Raw genomic sequence first — 12,722 nt, 5'->3', positions numbered from 1 at the left:
TACATATTACCTGAAAAAAAGCCAAAGAAGAACGTTAGTCCATTTTGCAAAATTTTGGAAGGTTCGTATGTATAAAGAGCTGCATCTTTTCTTTAGTTTGCCATGGGTGCAATTTTTCCAACAACCTATATCTATCCTTGAAGATTTTTTTATCTGCCGAGAGCACAGATAATTTTATTATATGTGTTCATAACTGACAAACAGGCCAATCCCCCCAAAACTAAAGCTCCTAACCAGCTGAATTTGATGGAGGCTTGTGTCCCCTTTACAAAAGAATGTTTGGTTGTGGAAAGAAAGAGGCAGTGAAGGACAGAAGTGGCAATGAGAAAAGGCAAGCAATATGCAGGAAGCTCACTACTGAGACACAGAGGGGGGTGTTATTCTGTACTGTATTCAGCGTGTGTCCTAGCCCAGTGATGCACCAGGACACTGCACTGCAAGCATGCAATTTTCACTTTATTTAAACAACGATACAGAAGATGATGGGAGGGAGACAAGTAGAGAAAGTCACAGAGAAGTGCTGATACATAAAATGCCTCAGATGGGCTATAGAACACCTGGCCATATGGGGGAATAACGCCCTGATTGGCTGGAGAGCCAAATACTCCCATGAAAGCCAATCATGCAGCCTTATGATGTCTATTATTTCTCCTGCTCTATAGTTATGTTACAGCTTGTATAAAGCATTAGAAGTAAAGATAAGTGGTGAGGGCAATACATGCATGGCATTGCCACAGAATACACGCTGCTTTAAATAATGCACACATCTTCCAAAAAATATTCAGCTGAATTTAACATTTTCCATCTGTACAGTCTGTGCTTCTTTATTAAGGGGTGAATAAAGCAAAAGAGCTTAATTGGACAGACTGACCTACTGACTGATTTTGCTCCAACAAGAGCAAAGCATCATCATCATCATGATGAGGGTTTGTACTGTGGGGTGTAATAAACATTTTAGCCTCTGGGGGCTGCTACTGGTTCTTAATTTTTATCTTGATAAACACAGACCCTATCAGTTTTCTTATCAGGGAAAAGTGGATTTATTTTGGACGTGTTGTTTGCAATTCACTGGCTGTGGTCAGCTTGCACCACTATCGCCTTTTTGTTAAATTTCCATTATTGATTGAAAGGATCTCTTATCACGTCCAGCTTCAGAAGAGGAGCACACTGTGTGCATACAATGAGACGACACCCAGAGCCTGTTGTAAAACTCTCACTCCAAACCACCACCACTCTGTGTATGTTTTAACTAAAGTGCCCTATTAATGCACTTTATAAATGAAGTGTGAGTGAGTCACAGTGGATCACATCTTCATTTTCTTACATTTTTGCTTTTTCAGTTGTCCCGCCACTCTTTTCAAATGCAGATGTTTCATTAAGAACTACTTGAGCCCCATACACTGGTTCCACCGATGGCACTGTAAAATGCTTTGGATTTAATGTTCCATCTCCAGAGGAGAGGAGGCAAATAGTGGCTTACCACAGCAAAAGGCACAAAAAACTTCCTGTTTACAAATCTTGGCCACTGGTTGCTAATAAGTAGGATTTTCCCATTTGAATGTAGCCTAATAATAGATTTTTGATGAAGTGCAAACTTTGCCAGGGAATGTTCAGAATGCCAAAAGGGAGGCCATCTGGAGAACCTCTGATAAATAAAAATGCTGTCTCTCGTTATTTGACTGTATTCAATGCATAAATTACTTTTTTTCCCAATGATAAGAATTACAGAGTCCATGTATTGGACTATGGACATTTCTCCCCTGCCTCCCTCCCTGCAGCATGTTAGGGTGTGACTGGTACTGAGAATTGGTATTGGTATTTTAAGTATTTTTAGGTTAAAACGGCGGGGCTTTATATAGCTAATTGCTTGTGATTTGGTAATAAACACCTCGAAACACATCTTCATGTCTCCCCTCCACCCTGATCACTCATTCTCATTCAGCCTCTTGGCTGCACAGCTGCTTTCTGGGACGCATGCTGAGGCTGGGCCAAAGGAAGTTGAGACATAGCATCTGACTGAGATATGAGTTGAACACTGGGCTGCATTTAATTCCCAGGAAGGGAGGAGCACATTGGGCTGCATGCCCACACGGGGACCACTTGCTCTCCTTTTGACACTCAGTGGCTCTGTGGACAAGGTTTCCACAAAGCACTTAATGATTAGGCAGTATGCACCTGATGGTCTATAGGCTGACTTATATAGCACTTTGTCACCTGGCCAGGGATAATGTGGCTGCTGTAAGGACTATTTGAAACAAGGTTTAATCCTCCAATGTGTTAGTATCTTTGCACAGATGTACTTTGTATGTCCTCACTGCATATCAAACTTGTCCCCTGGCTTAATGGAAGGTTGGAGAATGTCACAATAGATTAGATAAAGCTATTTCTAGAAAGCAATTTCTTTCAATGACTCTACTGACTGCAGAGAGTTCCCTGATAGAAGCAGAAATGAAACCTATAAAGGAGCAAATGTAATTCACACTAATCAAACTGCAGCAGCACCAGCATATTCATACTCTACTTGGATGCTTCACTTTCATCCATTAGTTTTGGTCTAAAACAGAAGTAGCCAAACGTGGAGCCATGAGGAGTAGTCCTTGATGAAGCCATGGTGGTTTCATTTCGAAGAGGAGAGCAGCAGACTGTGACATGAACATTAACTTTCCCCTCTTGTCTCTCCTGCTCATCTTCACGATTGTTCACTTACTGTCAGTTGCCATGGCAGTAGCATTAAGCACTCTCAGAAAAGACCACCAAAAACCATCAGGAAAGCCATCCATGAATGTTGATTTGACTAAAAACACTAATTTTACCTCTTCTTGACTTAACAGCACCAGAGACAAATTATACATAATCCATTGTACATAATCCTCAAGAGCTAAAATCAGTGCAAGCCGCTCTGAGTCTCAATGTCCAATGAGGTAACAAACTTTTTTATTTTGTTGGTCTGATAAGCACAGGAAAAGAGCAGCCTGTACGACTGTTCCCCTACACAACAACCTGGCAGTACGCCAAAATATGGCAATCATAGATATAGCCTGGCACTCGTAATATTCAAATGACTCCCACAAGCGACTGCTGACAGCCCTGGTGTGAGCCGTTCACTCAGCCCAGAGCTTGGAGGTGATGGACGTTGGATGCCTATAGTGGCTTTGTTTGTGGCCCATTAATGACAGCAGCATATGGCAGTATAGGACAGTTTGGGACAAGATGACCTAACATAGTATTCCCATTGATTTATCCAGACTATTGTTTACTTGCACATCGGCAAAAATCCTTATGCTGATTGAGTGCCATAGGAGCTCAACCACTCATCCAACTTAGGCCCAGACATTCATGACTGTGTTCTTTTTTTGTCCCAAGCTCCAGCAGCCAGGAATAACTCTAAGAGAGGAGCTTGACAATGTGAATCCAACTTATTTTCAACCCACTGTCAGGGAAGCAGTCTGTCGCTCTGAGATGAAGAGTGACAGTGAGATGTGAATTCAATTGACTGCATTACTGTCTGGCTCAGACGATTATAATGACAGAAATGGAAATTATGGTATTTTTCCTTTTGAAGATGTCTCAGAGTGAGGATCTGACCATGCAGAGAATGGAGGAATTAAGGGTGGTGAAGTACAAATCGTAAATATTGATTTCCATTAGAATAGAGAGAAAGTCACTCTCAGGGGATCAGTCAGCTTTCTACTTTGAGGACTAGCAGGATAAACCACAGAAAGGACTGACGACATCTCAAATGAGCAATGGTACTGAGCACAGAAGTCCCCAGTCTTCTGTCTCTCGTGTGTCTATGTGATATTAATGTGAGGGGAACTCCTCCAGCCCACTGAGCTTTAAGATGAATGAAATTTGCATGTTGTAACACCAAACAAAATGTTTCTCACGTTGAACAGAGGTGACAAGATCATTTTCTCTTTTAGAGTTTGGCAAACATATCCCTGCACATTTTGTCTAGAAAAATTATCCCTACATTCAATTAATGCAATAATCACAGACTGCTGAATTAAAAGTAATTAATTTCAAGTCTCAATTACTTAGAGCCATGCTGCTACGGACCAGATCAAAATAATGTCAGTGTAATGTGAAAAATAACGTTAAACTGCCATGTGGAACACACTGCTACATACTGTTGGATCTCTTTAATGGAATGGAATAATAGAATAAGAATATATGTTAAAATTATTATATTCGAATCAGCTGATATACTTGTGCAGGTGTGTGCGTGTGTGTGTGTGTGTGTGTGTGTGTGTGTGCGCCATGCGTAGCGGGTGGGAAGAACCACATTTGTGATGAGAAGACCGATTCTTTTAAATAACCTGGATCGTTTCGTTTGCCTGCCACAAACGTACCGACTCATGAACGACTGTTTTGATTCTGCCCCCCCTGCATGTTTCCTACGCACATTCCAGATACACACACACAAACACACACACACACACACACAAGTGCTTTGGTTTATGCTTGTGCCCATTCCTCTGGAACATTAGATTCAACAACTTCATCCAAAAGAAATTGGCCCCTGTGAAATTCGCTGCAGCCCAGTGACTGCACTTCTGTTTCTGCTGATGCACATTTACCACAGCGGCAGCACCATCAGTTGTCCCCGGCACTGGGCGGCTCTGCATCGGCATATCCTCTCGGCAGGCTGTGTCTGACTCTTGGTTGTGGAGGCCTCTTTCTCTTCCACACACCCTAATTTCTCAACACTGTACTATAGCTCATATAAGTAGCCTCAAATGTATGTCTTGTATTCCATGATAAGTCTTATAATAAATGTCAGAACATATTGACTGTACTAGCCACAATCATTGATGTTTAGTATGCCCGATGGATAGATGTACACGATCAAGGTTGACAGTTCTTCATGGCTGATACAGCCCTTGGTAGAGTTGAGATCCTGGCTTGACCACTTGAGATGAATCCCTTGCAAGTGACCTTTCATATAAGATCAAGTAACTTTCATGGTCACTGGCCAAAGCACACCATTAGCATTCAGCATGTGCACACTCTGGCTCTAACTGCAAGTCCTCCACACACGACTGCTACGTGTCTGCAAAAGATGAATACAAACTGTTTATGCAAGAAGAAAGTGAGTGATAATGATTCCCATCCTTCCTCTCGCAACAGTGTACAGTGATGATGCTGCAGATTGTGCAAGGTATCTCTGACCTTCTCACTGTACTTCAAGTTGGGACACGTGGGGTGGATGACCTTTGCATATATACCTTGCATATATACCTTGACTCCACTTCTCAGTGGTCAATGACATTCACAGGATCAGTAACAATAAAAGGCTTGAATGAACAAATCCAAACACATATACACTGGACACATAAGTGAGGGCCATTCTGCTCCAAGAAAGAAGAAAGAAGAACATCTGATCAGCAGTGTCTGAAATAAAGGTAGATGTATGCAAAATTACAATTAGTCAAAGCAGCACAGGTCATCTGTCTCTACAGACTGACCCTACAGATCAAATCTACAGTGACCCTGGGCCAATACTGCAGATATTTCTCTCAATCGTGCTATGTCAGTGTGACAGAAATTGACTCAGTGAGAGAGCTTCGGAAAAGGGATGTCAATAGTTTCTTTCCTGATGAGGTGGCAAGTAAAACTCATGAGGCTTCATTCACACAATCAGACTCATGAAGATTTAAAGTAGATTCTGTCCAGACTTTGATCTACATAGTCCTCTTGGCATCTATCTATCTATCTATCTATCTATCTATCTATCTATCTATCTATCTATCAACCTCGATCCCTCCCTCCCTACGTACTTATCTACCGAAATCATCTTTATTGGTAACTTTCATACCAATGCATTTTATTGCAGAGAGCCAGTTACTTATTAGTGAATATTAGAGATATTAGTAGATATTTTAACAACAGTCTATCACTACAGTCCGCTATGGTGCACGACAGCACCTCCAGGAGGAATCTCTTGACGCTACATACCGGAAGTGAAGTTATTTTCACTCATTTATATTTTACATTTCGGCATATAATCTCTGTTTTACAAATTAAATATGTAAAATTTATAGTAATTCAAGAACTGCAAGAATAAAATATATTCACGTCGAGTGACAGGGACATTTCAATAAAATAAAAAATAATACGATGGTTAAGTTCCTAAAAACGCTGTTTGTTTTTTCTTATGTAGGAACCTTCTAACCTTACACATACTTTCCATCGGCGGACTGTGTTGGTAGAACATTTATTGTCGTCACTTCCTCCCCACGTGAAGCGCTCAATACATGTGAAGAGCAGTGCTTACGTCCATCCACAGCAGGTTTCTTCACGTTTAAAGGCGCCTACATCACATATTCTCATTTTATGATAATCGATAGCAGGACTATGGAGTCAGCAGAGGAGGAGGTGCTGCTCGGAGAGGAGTCAGAGGAGGAAAACAGTGAATTATCGGATAATGAGGTGATGAGCTGTTATCATGCTTACGATGGCTAACGTTAGCCAGCTGAAGCCAACATTTGTAAAACTACTGTGCTAGACTCAGAAAAGTCGTTTTTGTTAGTACAGAATTACTGGGAAACTGTTGTGTAATAGCCACAACGTTACTTTTTATTTTACTTTCTGGATTATGGATGTGTCTGTACATTGGCAGTAAGTGTGTGTGGTTGCAGAGCATGATATTGAGTATTTTTTTTTGTTTGTTTTCTTTAGCTTCAAGAGGCCTTTTCAAAGGGGTTGTTGAAACCAGGGATGAACGTTCTGGTGAATAAACCCAAAACGTTTGTCAACAATATGGTGAGTGAACTCAGAAACCCAAACCTTTAATGTCAGAATTCATGTTCAGCTTTGGTGTGATTAGTTATGGCATTTAGGAAACACTTTTGATATAACTGAGTTTTGTAATGTCCTCGTGAAAATGTGAAAAGTAATTAAAGAAAAATCTTGCAATTATTGCAATTTTAATCATGTTTCTCAGCATGTCGATTTTGATGATAGAGTCTTGTGTGTATCTTGTGATGCAGGAGGGTTTGAAACAGTGCCTCGCTGACTTCCGTAAAGACCTCCCCTGGGTGGAGAGGCTGGATCTGACCAACCTGCCGGCTGAAGACGTTCTTTCTAAAGTTGAAGCGAAGGTTCCAAATGTGACCAATGGAAATGTCACTGTGGACGATGATTTCCAGAGGGAGATGTTCTTGTGAGTGACCATAACCTGATTTGCAATTTGTAGAAAATTTTATGTTACGAAACAAATTTTGACAAAACAGTTTCACCACAGGGTCGTTGAATTGCGGCTCTGAAGCTTTTGATCAAATAATGCAATACTTCTCAGCAGACAGAGTTGTTATGGAAATGTAGATGCTCAAATATACTTTTTCCTGAGCACTTTAAGGACTTCTCATCCATATTGTCTTAAGTTTAGATTGAAAGTTCATTCTTCTAACCATTTACAATTTTTCAATGTCACGTTAACTGTCTGAATAACTGCCATTGGGTCACTTAGGCAATCATTTGATATATTTCATGTTGTTTTCCAACAACCACAGAAAATTTATGTTGGATTCAATGAGTGCAGAGTAATAATTGATTCTGGCTGAAAAAGTACAGACACACATATAATATCAACGGATCTTCTTGCACTTTTCAGTCAGTTTACACTGTAGAAAATATACATGACAGTAAAACATTATTACTGCTTGATCCAAATGAAATTTCCTCTCTTTGCTATAAACATGTCACTGCTACAGACAGTGTATCTACAATCCTTTATGTTCTGTTTGTTAACTCACAGCTACCGTCAAGCTCAAGCTACAGTCCTCGAGGCACTGCCCCTCTTAAACAAGCATGGCATAGCCACCAAGAGGCCTGACGATTACTTTGCTGAGATGGCCAAGTCAGACCAGCACATGCAGAAGGTAAGTTGTTTTATCATTACCAGGGTCTTGTCTCCTCCAAGATGACTCAGCAAAACAACAAATTCAAAGCTCTTAATTCTAGAGCTGCAACAATTAGTAGTCGTAATCGGAACTCAGCACAGTTGCTCTTTCTTCCCATGAGACTTGAATCCAACTATTGGCACCATCAAAAATGTTTTCTCTTCCTCTGTCCAGATCAGGAAAAAGCTGATCTCAAAACAGATGATACTTGAGAAGTCAGAGAAGGCCAAGAAACTGCGCGAGCAAAGGAAGTTTGGCAAAAAGGTTGGTGTCTGTTTTGTACTGTACTATTACTGTTATTGAATTCCCTTTACTGTATGTTGTCATTGCAAAGGGGCAGCAGAAATGGAGTAAAATAAAAACAATGTTGTCGACTTTACCACTGATACAAGTAATAAAAATACCCTTTAACATGTAGGGTACAGTTGTCTATGTATGTGAGCTAGAGGTCTACCTTTACACTGTTGATTGTAATAGAAAGCATGCAACATTTCCTCTTTTGGTCTGAATAATTAATATGAATTTTGAACGTGCGCCAGGTCCAAATAGAAGTGATCCAGAAGAGGCAAAAAGAGAAGAAAGCCATGATGTCTGCTGTAAAGAAATACCAGAAGGGTGAGTTGAGTTGTGTGGTTTTATTCATTCTTTGATATTTATGAAGATAATAACTTTCACTGCACACACAAAGGTGGAAAAGGTATTATTGTGTCATTTATTGTCCACTGGAAAAAAGGGAACCTCTACAGATTGCTTTACCTCCTGTTGACCAAAATATGAATATGTGTGAATGTTCTCAAATTGAGATTTAAGATCTCTGATCATCCCCACTCCTAGGAATGACTGACAAACTGGATTTCTTGGAAGGAGACAAGATGGGTAAAGATAAAGACTCTTCTCAGGGCTCCAAGAAAGCATTGAACACGAAGGGGTAAGGTGTTACATTTCAGATGAGCACGATGCATTCGTAAATAATCAAGTATGACTCTTGACGTGTGTGGCATTTTCACAAAAACTACAATTTTTCCTGTTATTTTGACAGCTCTAATGCCAAGAGAAAATACAAGGACCAGAGGTTTGGCTTTGGAGGCAAGAAGAGTGGAAAGAAGTGGAACACCAAAGAGAGCTACAATGATGTTTCCAGTTTCCGTGCCAAAGTGGCTCATGCAAAGGGCGGCAAAGGAGGGAAGAAAGGCAAAGGAGGAAAACAAAATGTGAGTCACACACACATACATAAAACACTGCTGACTGATTTAGTAAATGTAGAAAATTTGTCAAAGAAAATTGTAAAGCAAGTAGGAAAACAGTGTTTCCAGTGCTGTATAGAAGTTCATTTTTTCCCTCTGCTTGTTTTTCAGAAACGCCCAGGCAAGTCTGTACGCAAGAAGATGAAGGGCCGCTCATAAAAAGACTGGCAGAGGCTAGAGACTGGACTTTGTTGGTTCTGGGCTGGATTTCAAACACCTGCTCCCAGTCTCTCCTCCATATACAGCATGACACATTTAGAAGAACTTGAGCTTTTCTTCTACACTTTTTGTACAATATGCCTCCAGCAAAATGTGTCTGGATGTGTCTGGAGGACCACTGAAGCCACAGAGAGACATCCTGCCATACATAAAGAAGCTGTTTGAAGGACATGACTGGTGAAGAAAAGGACTCCCTTTGCAGAAATGGTAAACCCAGTGATGGACTACATAAAGCTACCCAAACCACAAGGTTGTCTTCCCCAAAACAACAAAAAAAAGACAGAATTTGAATTTTAAAAAATGGCTTTTCTTCTGTATTAGATGTTATAGACCAGTTGTTTTGGTCTGTGGGACATAATTGTCTCTCTATTTGCCTGTTTGATGTGGTTTTAAAGCCACTTTCTATGATTACACCTTTATATCTACACCAACCTCTTTCTGTCTAATATACACTGTGTGTTCCTGTTTGGTTTATAAGTGTTTTATTTTTTCTAACTAAGCTCCTTGACACATTGATTCTCCCCCATGTGACATGACATTTTATAATATTGAACAGCTGTTAGGTTTGCCCTTTACCATTCATTAATATGATTAGTGTGTGATGGGCAAGTGTGCTTTGTATAGACCTGTGCAAAGGTTTCCCCTGCAAGTGTTTTTCTTAGTTTGCCAAGATGGAAATGCAAAAGGGCAGCCTCTGGCGATGACACCTGTATGTTTGTATAATAAACAAATAAAAATCGTAAGCACAGGCATTCGCTGCTTGGAGGTTTTACATTCTTTCTGTCTAATTTGATGAACGCAGGGCAGATTCTTTGTGCATGGTGACATCCGAGCTGAACCGGAAGAAATTGAGTCTCTTGTCATTGCGGTTCGATGGGATCTGTAGAAAAGATAATAGACAGAATTAACATTTGAGTAAGATCTGGAAATAAAGTTGGATTTAAATACCATGAGACCAGAAAAGACATATTCATGCTTCTGTGTTTTTTTGGGGTTTGATTGTTGAAATGAAGATGTCTTCACAATATTCAAAACTCTGAAAAACTGCACTTTGTGTGCAGATTTATATAAACCACTTGTTGTTGGTTCAGTTATCTATTTGTAATTATAGTTGGATTATGACAACTGCTGGGATTGCAAAAAATGTCTAATTTCTTAGCAGTCAGACTATTCACTGAAAGATTAGGTATGGTCAGGTTCAGTGTTATACATATAGCTATAGAGGGCACATAGCTTTAATTCAGGTCTCTGCTCATAACGCCGCCCTGATAGATTCCAATAAACTGTCGGTGCAATGCTTTCCTCACCAGCGGAGTTGAAATCCATCCTATCTCCTGACTCTCAGTCTGTGGCATGGTATATTTCTTGGTGGGCTCCTGGCGGGCCTTGTGGAAGGCCTTGATGAAGTCCGCTGCAAGAGACAAACATAACGTACATGGATGATCAGTAACTGAGATGTGCTCGGACATTCATTGTCTCGAGCTGCTTCGCTCTTTGGAATCTGGGGTCTGGAGTAATGTGATACTGACTGTAACTGTGGCTCATCCAGAACAGAGGGGCACAATGTTTTCAACTCACAGTTTTCTGCAATCACCTCTACTGGTTTCCTAGACATCGGTTTGTCTGGCAGGACATGTACTAAGAAGACAAGGACACACACACATTGTAAGAAAAAAAGGCAATATAAGTTACAATGCAAATCTCCACAGTTTCATATAACAGCCCAAACTAAAATGACACATTGATTCAAATGCTGTCTAGCGTCTGTCCCTGTATTAAAGACAGTGCTCAGTTTTTTTTTTTTAAGAGATAGTATCAGTATCCCTGCAAGGACAATCTTGATGCTATTTTTGAGCCTGTGAGCACACACAGTCTCCTTTAGAGCTGGCGTAGCTACATCTGCACACAGAGAGGTGGAGCTAACGTTAGCTTACTCACGTTTCCTGAATGGGTTGATGCTAAACTCCGTGTGGAGTTTCTGCTGCTTTCGCTCTTTCCGGATCGTCTCAACGTGAATTGCGTTCTGGTGAACCAAATCCAGTTTATTGCTTCCTGGCATGTTAAAAAAATGAAGAATAAAGAATTTTCGATTTTCAATTTTTTTTTAAATCAGCACTGATACCGAGAGCTGGAAAAACAAAGCGGCTTTCGACTTGTAGGAATTTGCATGTGATTTCGTTGCCAGGAAACAGTAAACGCTGCCTCGCGCTGCAGTAACGGGACTCGACCACGCGGTGGAGCAGCGCGCTCAGGTTTGGTCATGGCGGGTGAGCAGCAGAGCCTCGAGACGATGTTCCTTTGTACAGTACCCACTGCTGGAAATATTCAGTTCCAATACCACACAAGATACTGCAGTACAAGTACAAGTCCTTCGTTCTCAAAGTATGTCAGTATCAGCAAACTGTGCTCAAAGTATGAAAAGTAAAACTACTCACTGTGCAGTAAAATGGTCCCCGTGATCAGTATTACTGCTGTATTAATGTGTATGTCGCATTCTACTGCTGCAGATGTTTAAAGTTGACCTGATTTTAACTGCTTCACCAATTGTTGGGTAGTTTTATATAAAGTAATGCATCATATTCTGTAAGATCATCATTAAATGCTGGTGTATGTGAACCATGTAACTCTTAAAATGCAAGTTTTCATGAGCTCTGAAAAACAGCGCTGTTTAATTTATCTCAAGGAACAGGATAGTTTTCTTAACCCATAAAAAAAACACACATTCAAATTAAAAAAGGGCCATATTTGGAGATATGTGGTTTTCACTACCCCAGGAAGGGTATGAAAAGTTGTAATCTGAAAAGTAACTTATAACTAAAGATTCCAGACAAATGTAAAGTAGAAAAGTAAAGTTCAAGTTTTTAAATATTTTACTTCTGTTTTGTGCCATGTTGAAAATCTCTGCCGAGAACAAACAGAGCCATCAGACTGTAGGAAGAGCGCTGAATGAATAAATGTGTCCAGACTGAGGAAGAGGAGCCCGCCTGAGAACAGTGTGATGTGAGTTTTCTGCTTGCATGTGTTCTCTTAAGCTCACTGACTGCTGTAATTCTGCACATCACACACACGTGCAGTGAAAGTGTGTCGGCCTGTGTGTGTGTGTGTGTGCTGGTTCCACAGCTGTGAGCGTTTCACGCTAACAAGAAAAGAAGTTTAAGGAAGTAGCAGAAGTACCCAGATGACCAGTGACCTTGTGACAGTGCAGTGTGTGTAAAACAAGTGGAGTGGCGTTTCTTCACATTGTCTTGGAGCACACTTGACTTCCCTTGCTAAATAACAGTACTTCCACCTCTTGTAAATATGGTTGGGTGGTTTGCTGTGGGTGCCCTGACATCGAGGCTCCAATGACGATCCA

At 40.6% G+C, this 12,722-nt stretch overlaps 2 protein-coding genes across 2 annotated transcripts; one reads left to right on the top strand and one right to left on the bottom strand.

The window, feature by feature from the left end:
• Nucleotides 1-6,244: 6,244 nt before the first annotated feature.
• ebna1bp2 (EBNA1 binding protein 2) lies at nucleotides 6,245-10,303 on the top strand. Its single transcript, XM_041935705.1, has 9 exons — nucleotides 6,245-6,432; nucleotides 6,682-6,765; nucleotides 6,993-7,165; nucleotides 7,760-7,883; nucleotides 8,079-8,168; nucleotides 8,444-8,519; nucleotides 8,739-8,832; nucleotides 8,944-9,115; nucleotides 9,260-10,303. The coding sequence occupies exons 1-9, from the start codon at nucleotides 6,337-6,339 to the stop codon at nucleotides 9,305-9,307; spliced, it is 957 nt and encodes a 318-aa protein (XP_041791639.1). The 5' UTR covers nucleotides 6,245-6,336; the 3' UTR covers nucleotides 9,308-10,303.
• On the bottom strand, nucleotides 9,978-11,426 carry fam183a (family with sequence similarity 183 member A). Its single transcript, XM_041935706.1, has 4 exons — nucleotides 11,306-11,426; nucleotides 10,946-11,005; nucleotides 10,675-10,778; nucleotides 9,978-10,247 (listed from the first exon to the last, which is right to left on the bottom strand). The coding sequence occupies exons 1-4, from the start codon at nucleotides 11,424-11,426 to the stop codon at nucleotides 10,152-10,154; spliced, it is 381 nt and encodes a 126-aa protein (XP_041791640.1). The 3' UTR covers nucleotides 9,978-10,151.
• Nucleotides 11,427-12,722: the final 1,296 nt, after the last annotated feature.

This window comes from Chelmon rostratus, chromosome 4, assembly GCF_017976325.1.
Source record: "Chelmon rostratus isolate fCheRos1 chromosome 4, fCheRos1.pri, whole genome shotgun sequence".
Classification (NCBI taxonomy): Eukaryota; Metazoa; Chordata; class Actinopteri; order Chaetodontiformes; family Chaetodontidae; genus Chelmon; species Chelmon rostratus.
The sequence above is the reverse complement of the archived record's forward strand: the minus strand, read 5'-3'. Positions and strand labels throughout refer to the sequence as shown.